Source organism: Homalodisca vitripennis, chromosome 3, assembly GCF_021130785.1.
Source record: "Homalodisca vitripennis isolate AUS2020 chromosome 3, UT_GWSS_2.1, whole genome shotgun sequence".
In the NCBI taxonomy this organism is placed as follows: Eukaryota; Metazoa; Arthropoda; class Insecta; order Hemiptera; family Cicadellidae; genus Homalodisca; species Homalodisca vitripennis.
Genome location: NC_060209.1, coordinates 112,712,210 through 112,724,299, shown reverse-complemented (window position 1 = coordinate 112,724,299; position 12,090 = coordinate 112,712,210). Strand labels below are relative to the sequence as shown.

Here is a 12,090-nt window from a genome sequence, read left to right as displayed (position 1 = left end):
ATCTGCTGGTTAAGTTTAGTTACAATTAGTAGCCATCACACAGACACTGAATGGTGGTGGAGTGATACAACATGAGGAGAGGGAGGATGCAGAGAGAGCTTTCATTCGTTACTACATGGAGAAGCCAGAGAGTGATCGTCCTGACAGGTATTCTTCTGTATAAACTATCTGCTGGTTAAGTTTAGTTACAATTAGTAGCCATCACACAGACACTGAATTGTGGTGGAGTGATACAACATGAGGAGAGGGAGGATGCAGAGAGAGCTTTCATTCGTTACTACATGGAGAAGCCAGAGAGTGATCGTCCTGACAGGTATTCTTCTGTATAAACTATCTGCTGGTTAAGTTTAGTTACAATTAGTAGCCATCACACAGACACTGAATGGTGGTGGAGTGATACAACATGAGGAGAGGGAGGATGCAGAGAGAGCTTTCATTCGTTACTACATGGAGAAGCCAGAGAGTGATCGTCCTGACAGGTATTCTTCTGTATAAACTATCTGCTGGTTAAGTTTAGTTACAATTAGTAGCCATCACACAGACACTGAATGGTGGTGGAGTGATACAACATGAGGAGAGGGAGGATGCAGAGAGAGCTTTCATTCGTTACTACATGGAGAAGCCAGAGAGTGATCGTCCTGACAGGTATTCTTCTGTATAAACTATCTGCTGGTTAAGTTTAGTTACAATTAGTAGCCATCACACAGACACTGAATGGTGGTGGAGTGATACAACATGAGGAGAGGGAGGATGCAGAGAGAGCTTTCATTCGTTACTACATGGAGAAGCCAGAGAGTGATCGTCCTGACAGGTATTCTTCTGTATAAACTATCTGCTGGTTAAGTTTAGTTACAATTAGTAGCCATCACACAGACACTGAATGGTGGTGGAGTGATACAACATGAGGAGAGGGAGGATGCAGAGAGAGCTTTCATTCGTTACTACATGGAGAAGCCAGAGAGTGATCGTCCTGACAGGTATTCTTCTGTACAAACTATCTGCTGGTTAAGTTTAGTTACAAACACCCATTACACAGATACCAAATGTGTAGTCATGATATAGCACAAAGAAGTAGTGGTGCTTTCATGAGTTAAACTATTTTTAAATAACAATTTTTACTGTGAATGCCGTAGTTAGTCCAATAAACCAATTAATCATCCATGTTTAATCGAGAGTTTAGTGCACTAGATGAAGATATTAGTGGGTATTTGTCCTGCGAGGTACTCTTACTTAGAAACTGTCTGCTGGCTATTTAAAAAATAGTTACAATTATCCAGACAGACATTGAATAAGATGGAACTTATACAACACTAAGATAGAAAAGGATGCACACAAAGATTTTTTAGGGTACTACTAGGGAAAGATCATATTGAGAGTGAATACTAACAGCCGTTCTAGTAGCTATTGAAGTTTGTGTGCAATTATCCAACCATCCAACAACCAGAAACTGAATGTTGAGATTGTGATATAGCATGTATATAGTGAGTTTGTATAGAGAGCTTTTATTCAGTACTACATGAAGAAGTCAGAGAATGATTGTATTATGAGGTATTATTACATAGAAACTGATTGCTGGCTATACAAGGTTAGTTATGATTATCCTGATTGCTTCTATTGTATTCTAGAACTATTTGAAATCATAGAAATATTTTTCTTTGCAACTTTGAGTGTTTATAAAGATTTGTTTCTTAGCATAATTCTCAAAGAGGTTTTCACAGATACAAACACTGGAAAACAATACTAAGCATATATCGATCCGAGGACACTGCCTTATGGAGAGTTTGACTTGCCTTAGTAGCCAAAAAATTATGTCAGTGATGTATGATAATAACAAATATTTAATAACCCTTTGGGATTGGGAGGTCTGAAATGTGGCCAAACCTTATTTCTTGCTCAGTTCGAATTTAGACACATGTGGTTGTCCTCTCAGCTCGCCGGGCCACACATAGTACCCGATTGTGTTCTGCGTCACCACTTGACATTTGCGTAACCATGTACATCACTTTTACTCAGATTTAAAAGGCAATATTAGATCTTCAGCTCTTTAAATGGCTGATTAAAATGAAATTCTCAAATAATTTACAAAGTTTTTTAGCTTCAAGATTGAAACTTAATCGGATTGGTTATTTTTATTTGCTTTTAAATAAACCAAGTGATACATTATTTAGTTATACATTGATCTCTTTTAAAAGTATTATTTTTAGAATTATAATAATAATAATAATAATTCTTTATTTTGTCAAAAACACAGAATATACATTTTGCATATACATCTTCATGCATAATAAAATACATACATACATTTACATAGTATAAATCAAAATAAATGTTCTTACATTAAGTAACTACATGTTCATTTTAAGATGCAAAAACAGTCTCAATAAAAGATAATATAACTTAAAAAAAAACTGTATTTAAGACAAGACAAAATAGGAACCCCATAGGTAAAACCAGTATTGGGATCTCCATCACTTAACTAAAACAAAAAAAAAATTATTATTATATTATTATTATTATTATTATATTCAATCCTTCATAATTAGGTCACTAATATCAACAGAATATAAACTCGTTTCCATATTGTTAGCTTTGTCTCCACCAAATGCACTAGTATTTTATCAATTTACTGTTGATCTTAAAGGGTTAACCCCTCAATAATTACACTCATGTAGCATTAGATAGGAATGGGAAAAATACAGTATTGGTTTATGGCTTACTTGCAAGTGAAAAGGGTTAAGTTTAATTATAATTACTAATATCCAGACATCAAATGGTATTACAATAAAAATAAAGAAAGGAACAGTGCAGAGAATACATGAAATGTTGATGATATGTTCATTATCTCCCTAATAGCATCACTAATTTAAATGAATGTTTGACATACATTAGTAGTTTGATATAAAATTAGTTTATTTCAAACTGATCTCCAATTTGCACCATTGGTTCGATATACATATGAACAATCAATATTTATAATTTAGTCAGTAATAACAATAAATTATAAAAGAAAGTAGGAGTATGCCAGACCATGCGGCCTACAACTAGTCTCTGACAGATATTCATGAATGCACTGATCCACAGGACAACATCCACAGTTGATCTTCCCTGTGGAATCTGTATTGCTGTTCTGATATTCCTCCAAAAATATCCATTTCTTGATGCAGCTGCAAAACTAGCAGTTGTTTCAATAATTTTCCTGACGTGCTCAGAGGCGACGTTATGATAAAGGTTATCCCTCCGGTTTTCCTATCTTTTGAATAATGACTATTCTTGCTGTCCTCCATTCTAATAGAAACTCTTCGTTCTTCATTACCTGATTCATTGGTAACCTTGTTTAGTACTTATGAGTAGATATAGCATTCTTACTTACTATGACCTTCTCTGTCCCATGAATTTAAATTTTATATTCATTTCTTTAAACAACGCGATCAATCAATCAAGATTTTAGTTGTGTTAGATTTCAAACTATTTATACCAAACCAGTCCTAAACCGTCATAAAGATTGTGTCTGCAGAAGTCTCTAAATTATCATTCACTGGTTGAGATGAAGTGATGGTCGTGCCAACCAGAAAAAAATACTACAGTCCATAAAGGCTGGTCTTGAATAAGTCAAACATTTCCTCTGTTAGACCATAGAACTTCAGCTTATTGAACTCATTGTTGCATGTCTAGAAATAAAGCCTCGTGCAAATGGTCAATTTGTTCTCAAGGTTATGCAGACAGACAGGCAGAAATAATATTTTCCACCTACTCAGTGATAGGTTTTGCTAATGTTCAGCTAATTCAAATTCTTTTATGCCATTAAAACCCTTTCAGGGCCAGGACCAAATATGAGATGTTGCAAAATTTTTTCACATATCATATCCCCTGTGACTAGTCAAAAGTGCCAGGCTAAAATTGGCGATTTTGCAGTCTCTAAGATTAAAATTTATAACTTTTCATAACAATTAGAGAATGACCTAAAAGTTACACCAAATTACTCGTATAGATGTATACTATCAACAAGAAATATATAGATGTAGTTTTAAGTAATTTAAAATTAAAAAAAAAAATAGTGTTTTAATAGATTACATAAAAATTTTTTAATTTTTTAATTTTTTTTGTAAATAACTAAAAAAGGAAAAATAATTTTACTGTGGGAAGCTATTTTATTATATTGTACATTTAGAAAGGAACAACCATACAAAATTTTGTGTTATTTCTCTCATAAATAAATTTTTTATGACACATTTTGTATAAATACGCATAATTGTACTTCGCAACAAGTGATAAAGCAACTGACTCTTACACTGCAAGAAACTTAAAATAAATATTCATATAATGGATTTACCGGTAAACAGATGATTGTAGGATCCATAAACAGTTTCAATACAGTTAAAAACACTATTTACCAAGAAATATTTACACAATTTTATTTGAAATTTACTTACACTTTTTCTATTTACAAATATGCTACTTACAATCCCGTGAGATCGCAAATTGTCAGTCATTGTAACTACTACACACAATAGCTAAGCACGTAACTACTAACACTACTAATATTTACAACCACAAAATAAAATAATAAAGGAGAATCCAGCATACAATAGTACGATTACACTAAAGCATAAAGAATTAACAACAATAGATCGAGTCAGCTGATAATGTCACGTGACAATTACGAAATAAAAATGCATAGACCTCCAAAATAAAAATGATATTCATATTAATTATCTACAAATATACCAGGGAATAAAAAAAACATAAAACTTTAATCATTTGACGTCGTATTTATTTAAAAAAACGACGAATATCAAGGCGGCAATATATTGCCGCCTGGCACTTTTCAGACACGATCTGTGGCGGCAATATATTGCCGCCTGGCCCGGAAAGGGTTAAAAATATAATGCAATAGACTGTGTCACAACTATCTAAGAATAAAATAAAATAAAATTCAAAATATATAATATACACATAAAATAGACATTCAAAACAAACATCAAAACACTTTAAATCCAAAATTTATTCATCAAATAACACATTAAAAAACTCATTAACATTATTAAAATGGTTTTCTAAAAGCTATTTATGCATAACCTTTATAAATCCATTTTTTTTACAAGATTGGCTGAGTAAGGATTATTATTAAGATAAGTTATAATTGTTGCATTTCAACATGGATTTAAGCTTATAGTATGGTTTTAGATATTGTAATTTGATCTTGTATAGTGGCCCTGAATATTACTAGATATAGCTTACTTAAATTAGATTTAACATGACACAACAAATTAAAATAGACAAATTTGTAACTATTTTCTTTTTAAAATAATGGCATATGGAGATCTATGCAACTTGTTGAAGTTAAAATTCGGACAACCCTTTTTTTCAATATAAGAATTTTATTTATACTCACACCACAGTCCAAGAACAAAATAACATATAACAGTGTACCATGAAAGAAAGCACAACAGTATTGCTACAGATAAACAGCCAAAGCAACTTGGTAAATATCTGGTAAGTATAAGCAAATAGATTAACTTTAATTATTTATTACAAACTACCTCAGTATGGGGCTCCCATAATCAAAATGAATTTCAAAAAGCTTTACACTTTAAACTTCATCAATTATATGTTTTCAGAAGCGATTGTTAATGGAAAGGTCTTACATTGAGTTTTCCTCAGACACTTAAAAAAGTTAGTGGCAGTGTACCAATTAATTGTTTTATTCATTGCTAAGCTATCCATGTCATTACTTAGCCTAACCTACTTTTGTCTGCTTTAAAGAAGGAAAAATCATCTGCAAACAATAGTTCTAACTCATATATTGTTAGGCAAATCATCAATAAACCAGTGGGTTATTTATTAAGAGAAGGGTATTAATACTTGCCTTAAACTTTTACAAGAGGTTAGAAAATAAGTAATATTGAATTTTTTATTTAATGATAGTTGAATTTAGTAAGAACTAATGCTTTCTAAATTAGGATAAGGATAAGGATCAGTGTGTTGCCTCAGAATTTTGTGTCAATTTTATAAAAATGGGATAGAAATTACTAGATATTTCCAGGTTGTCTATTATCCTCTTGTTATCTTCAAGAGTAGTTTAGTAAAGCCCTTCTGGAGTTTAAGATTTTATAGTCTTGTCAAAGAACATCCCAAACAGATCTGGATTTACTATCCTGATGTAATAATTATACATTGATAGTTTTCCACATTTTTAAAAATCACCTTGTACTTCAGATGTAGACAACCCCTTTCATGCTATTTTAGAAATAGTCGGCACTTGGTCCCGCTTGAGATTTTGACACCAACTGTAAAATCATATTTTAAAATTTATTATTTTTTTCAAAGTACATTTTTTAAATGAAAGATATATTGAAATTAAAAATTTAACTCCTAGATAGATTACTCAATGCTGTTGTTGTGATTTTAAACAAAGGTCTTCAGCCAATACAAGCAAATTTTGAGATAAAAACTGAAAACTCTCTTGTATGCTGAGATATTTATCAATGTTTTTAAAATTTTGAAACTACCAGGAATATTTTAATTGCAAGACTTTGTTATTGGCTCAAGAATTGATTTAGAGTTTGTGAGAAAGTTGGTTGCCATATTATATACACAAGTGATAGATGTTGGGTACAAAAGTACACTTCAGTAATGAATGTTGGAGAGTGAAAATGTAATGATATGGACTGATTGTTGCAAGATGTTATGGAAATTTCCCACCAATACTACTATATAATTAGGTTGATGATTTTTATTTTGTGATTCAATTCAGCTAATTTTCTGATATTTCTATCCAGAGCTCTGTAAAGAATAACAATGAAAGGTTCTGTAGAGTCTCAGGAAGTTAGTATCCGAATGTATAAGAAATGCACATGATTTTAATTTTAGGAATCTGCATTACTGATATGTCCTTTATAATTTAAATGGAAGCACCACCTTCATTTGTTTTATTAAAAACCTGAAGCCAATTTATAATTTTGATGAGTACTAAAGAGGAAATCATAATGAGTCTCAGTACATCTCACAAAGATAGATTGTCAATGGTATTTCTGGTGGAGTGTGAATGCAGGCCTTGAACTTGAGAGCTTTCTCTTCAATACTTCTGATATTATAGGACATAATTACAGCAGATTCATGATGTCACCTAGTACTGTCTGCACTCTGTTGCTGGCTAGTTGCATAACATGTGCTAAAACATTTACATTATTTTCTTCTAATGGATTTTTAAAGCTGCCAGTGTTAATAGTTTTGCCTCCAGAGGCAAAAGTGGGCAGCAAAAGATTAAATAATAAAGTAAAATCAGATCTTGGACACAATTTGTACTCTCAGTCACATACAAAATTAATATAGTAAGATGCAAGATGAATAAAAAATGAGAAAAGAGAAAAAGGAGCAAACATGTCAATTTTGTGTATGCACTAGAATCATCAGAAAATATTTAAAATTCAGAAGAAATAAGAACTCTGGAATATGATACAATCGTGGTAAAATTTGTACACAGACCAAACAAATAGATACCAAGCAAAATTTGAAAAAAACTAGTTTACAGTATGAATTAGTCTTTTGATAGAAAACACTTAAGTACTTATGCAATATAATGTTAGATCACTAAAAGAATGAGAGTACTAAGTACTGTGAAGGACCCTCTCCAAGGCTATTCATATTCTCATAGTTTTGGTTTGAAACTTAAAAATTACATACATATTAGCCCTTATGTAATAATATTCATAAGTAAAATCTACTGAAATCTATTCATATACATTCATCTCAACACCCTGAGTAATCGTAATATATATATATATATATATTTTCCATAAAAAATTCCCACTACCCTACTCTTATAATATTTCACTAGATTTTGCAAATAAAACCTAATGGTGATGGCAGGAAACATAGGTCACAATGTCAACAAAGGGGTCAGTTACACCATGCACAAAAATAATAATCTTAGCTCCATAGAGCTTGAATTCACAATTAAGTGATGTAGACAAGCAGTGACTGTAGAACAGAGTGACAGGATATTCAGGATGGGTAAGGATTGGGCTGCCTCCTGAGATTATATGGTACAGCCTCTGAGGAAAGATAGAGGCACTTTCTCAGCCATACCACCTTGGAAGAAGGGGAGGCTTTCTCTGTTTCAACATCTACCAGTCTGAGCGGGCAGGGAATGGTAATTCCTCACAGCTAGGCTTACAAAAACCTTTAATACTAAAGGAGGTTTACTCACTCAAACAGTCATCAACAGTAAACGAACCCTAAAAAAAACTTTATCCCATATCTCACAATTTAAAGTTAGTAAGGGCGGCTGGGTATCTGTTGGGTTGTTCCAATGTAACAATATGCACATCAGTTTTTGCTGTTTGTGAAAGTGATTAACAAAATTTCAACTTCAGACATCATATTGTGAAACATAGATTCTATACTTGTTTCATTTTTAGAATAATTAATTATATTTTCTAATTATATTGTAATTTAGTTCATTCGTTTAATGTTATGAAATTGTTGACAGATATTCTGATCTAGTCTCTATCCATGGGCGGTTAGAGCCTCTAGTCAACATTGATCTCTCCCCGGAGCGGAGAGTGAAGGTGGCTGTGACGTGTGGCCAGAATACAGAGCTGAAGAGCATCAATGTGTACCAGACTGTGCAGGAGCTGAAGCAAAAACTAGAGTCCTTCTCCAAGATCCCAGCGACCAAGATGCGGTTGTTTTATGTGGATCAGGATATGGCAAGTCTTGGTCCAGAGGAAATGAAGTTTCCCAACAAACAGATCTACAGCTATAATATCTGCAGTGGAGACGAGATCATTGTCGACTCCAAGATCTGAACTCCGGTCTGGCTGACCCTTGTTCTCCAAGTCTTGCACCAGCTCTGCGCCATGCCAGTCGCCAGAAATTCGGTGTCCAGAAGTCAATGATGACATCATCGTGATACATGACAGTCAACTCCTTACTAACAAACTAACATCGCCCGTCACTTAGTTTACGTTCTTGTAAAACATTCTGTTCTAGACATTAAACATGTGTTGACTTTATTGCACTTTTATTTTATGAGGGTTATAACATTTACTCATTTTTCTGCATGTAACAAGTTATAAAAGAGATAATTTAAAGTTTTAGACTCATAATATTAATTTTCAAATTGAATACAAAATACAACAAATATATTAAATTTAATGATTCTGTTAATAAATTACAATTTAAACTATTGATTGAATAAGTTTTAGTACAATTTTGAACATAAGGCAGCTAATTATTATTTAATGGCAATTGTACTCAGCCCCTTCCTACAGAGTGGTAATTAAAGATCCAGAATAAGTTTGGATGTTAAATGGGTTACTTTCTAATTAAAGAGTCTGAGAATAATTCTTTTGATATTTTGTTCTGAATTTCCATAAGTTTTGTGCAACTTAGTTTAAACGAATTAAATTAATGCCTTTAAACTATTGTCAGGCTTGTAGGGTTTCAAAATAGAATTGTTATTCATATAATATGAAATATCAGATATGGTTTTTATTAAATTAAATTTAGTTCATGCACTTGAGTCTGCATTAAACCAGAATGTAAAGTACCATTGATGTTTCATTAGTTATATAACTGAATCGCCTTCTGATGAACTTGTTGCTAGTCTATTCTGTTAGGTTACAAATAGTATATTTTCATACATGCTCCATTCATTGTATTACCTGTGCACTTACTTAATATGGCGTAATGTATGCCATGAATGTTGTGATAGTACATAGTTGTGATTGTGTTATTTACTCCTTTGTAAAATGTAGGGAGAGTGTGAATCATTGATTTGCTAAAATCAGATTAATGTTGTAGTATTAGTTTATAATATGTTCTTGTTGCAATTTGTACATTTATTATAATTTTAAGTATACTCCATAAAACAACTGCCGTGAATACTGATTAGTAAGATTCCTAATCTAAGGTTGTTTTAAACCCTTTTTGTCCTTTAAGGGCATTTTATTTATGTAGTATGTAAACGTAATGGCATAATAAATAATTTTATTACTACAGAAATGGTTATATTATTTTCCGTTTTAGATAATAATTTAGATTTACACTTGCAACCAGATAGTCTTAATTTTGTTCTTAGAAATAAATGTTATAATACAATTTATAAATCTAAAAGTGGTAGTCCAAAGTTTCCTGAATGACATGCTATTTTTGTCTTCATGAAGAGGTTTACACAAACTTTTAAGTACATATTATATCACTAAACCTTATAGATTATATTTTTGTAGTCACAAATTTTCTAATGATTACACTTCTATTTTATATACGTTTAGAAAGCCAATTGTTTAAAACTACCATAGCTTTACTTAAGAAACAATACCACTGAACTAACATTTTTAGCAAAATAAAGTGGTGAACCTGTGTCAAATAAAATTAGCGCAACACAAGTGCTGAAAAACACCACCTATCTACACATAGCAGAATCATGAGAAACAACACTGCCTAACTTCATCACTCTCCAAACATTCATCACTCTCCAGATCTCTGTTCACTGATCTCTGTTACTTGCATATGTCACTTTTGGCAATTTTAGCAGTTTTTATTCTAACACATTATCCTAAATTACCCTCGCATTTCTAGACGAAATCCGATTATATGGAGGCATTAATTAAACATGACCTAGCTTTATGAGTTATACTGTGCATGTCTTGAAGACGGCAAGGATGCCTAAGTAGAAACATTCTTTTAACAAGTTGTTCTAAGAATTGAATCTGTCTTTATTTACACCAAAAAAAGGATAAATATGGTTTGTGTACAAGCTATTAATATAAAAAAATGGAAGTGTGGCAGAAAAGGAGTTATTAGAGCTTAGAAGTTTAAAATTATTGGTAAGGAATTTGAAAGAAGCTAAAGAAAGAGTTTTTAATTAAAATTGTTGTGTTTTATCCAATATGTTTAAATAGAATTTTGAATTTAGCTCTAGTTCACGTTATCTGGTATCTAACGCTGCCATAAAAGGAAGATGAACTGGGGCAAAACTCAAAATTCAATTGAATCAACTCTTCCTACCATAACTACATTATGTCTCAGTAGTTAAGTTGGTAGTTGGTGGATTTCACATTCTTGGGCCCCTAGACCAGAAAAAACTTGCGGCCCTCCCCTCATAGCTTGTTTGTGAATCTGGTGAAATTTATTCAATCAAAATGTGACAAAAAAAGTGTAATCCTCATTAAAAATTAGTTTAGGTTATAGTTATATTTGAGGTTTAAAAATGAATATTATTTTTTATAAGAAATAAATTATGAGCAAATCATAAGTTTGTATGAGGGTGGTCTGATAAGTCTGGTAAAAATAAAACAAAATATTGTTTTAAAGGCAAAAACTCACTTTATCTCTCAACATAGTTTCCTTGCAAAGCTATACACTTAGTCTAGTTAAGTCCTACCCAGGAAGCTAAGTCTGGTGAATAGGATGGGTGAGGAACCAATTTGAATCCCAAGTCAAGCACTTTTGCCGTAGCGATAGCTACTGTGTGGGCTGGAGCATTGTCCTGATGAAGACAGTGGCTATCACCTTTCCAGCTGACAAAACAGTCTTTATCTTCTTTGGTGCACTCTTCGCCCATTGTTTGAACTGTTATTTGGTCTCTGGAGTGTAATGGTGGATCTGAGTGACTTCTTCTTATTCCTAAACTAGAAAATTTGACTTGGTGGGAAGACATTTTTGTCAAATGAGGAAGTGTCCATCGCTGTAACTGACTATTTTGCAGAGTTTGAAAAGCCTATTTTGCCGATGGATAGAAAGAATTGGAAACTTGCTATACCAAGTGTATATCCTTGCAAGGAGACTATGTTGAGAAAAAAGTGAGTTTTTGCCTTTAAAACAATATTTTATTCTATTTTTACAATAATTATCAAATCACTCTCATACGATCAATGAAAAGATGAGTTTGATTCTGTTGGCAATAAATAAGATACTAATGCCAATAAAACACCTGGTATTTTGGTAAAAGGAAACTACCATTATTTGCCAAAATAAAGCCAAAGGAGGAATCTTTTGAGGAGTTCTTCTCAAAACACATTGATTTTTATAAGGAATGTACAACCACCAGAAACTTGACCCATCAATCCTACAAGCAACAAACCT

At 32.3% G+C, this 12,090-nt stretch overlaps 1 protein-coding gene across 5 annotated transcripts in view; it reads left to right on the top strand.

The window, feature by feature from the left end:
• The window catches only part of LOC124357318 (tubulin-specific chaperone cofactor E-like protein), a 78,726-nt gene extending 68,722 nt beyond the window's left edge, over positions 1-10,004 (top strand). For all 5 annotated transcript variants that reach the window (XM_046808997.1, XM_046808998.1, XM_046808996.1 and 2 more), the window contains one exon: positions 8,492-10,004. In XM_046808997.1, the coding sequence (XP_046664953.1) occupies positions 8,492-8,810 (319 nt within the window). In that variant the 3' untranslated portion in view covers positions 8,811-10,004. The remainder of the gene's footprint in view (positions 1-8,491) is intronic.
• Positions 10,005-12,090: the final 2,086 nt, after the last annotated feature.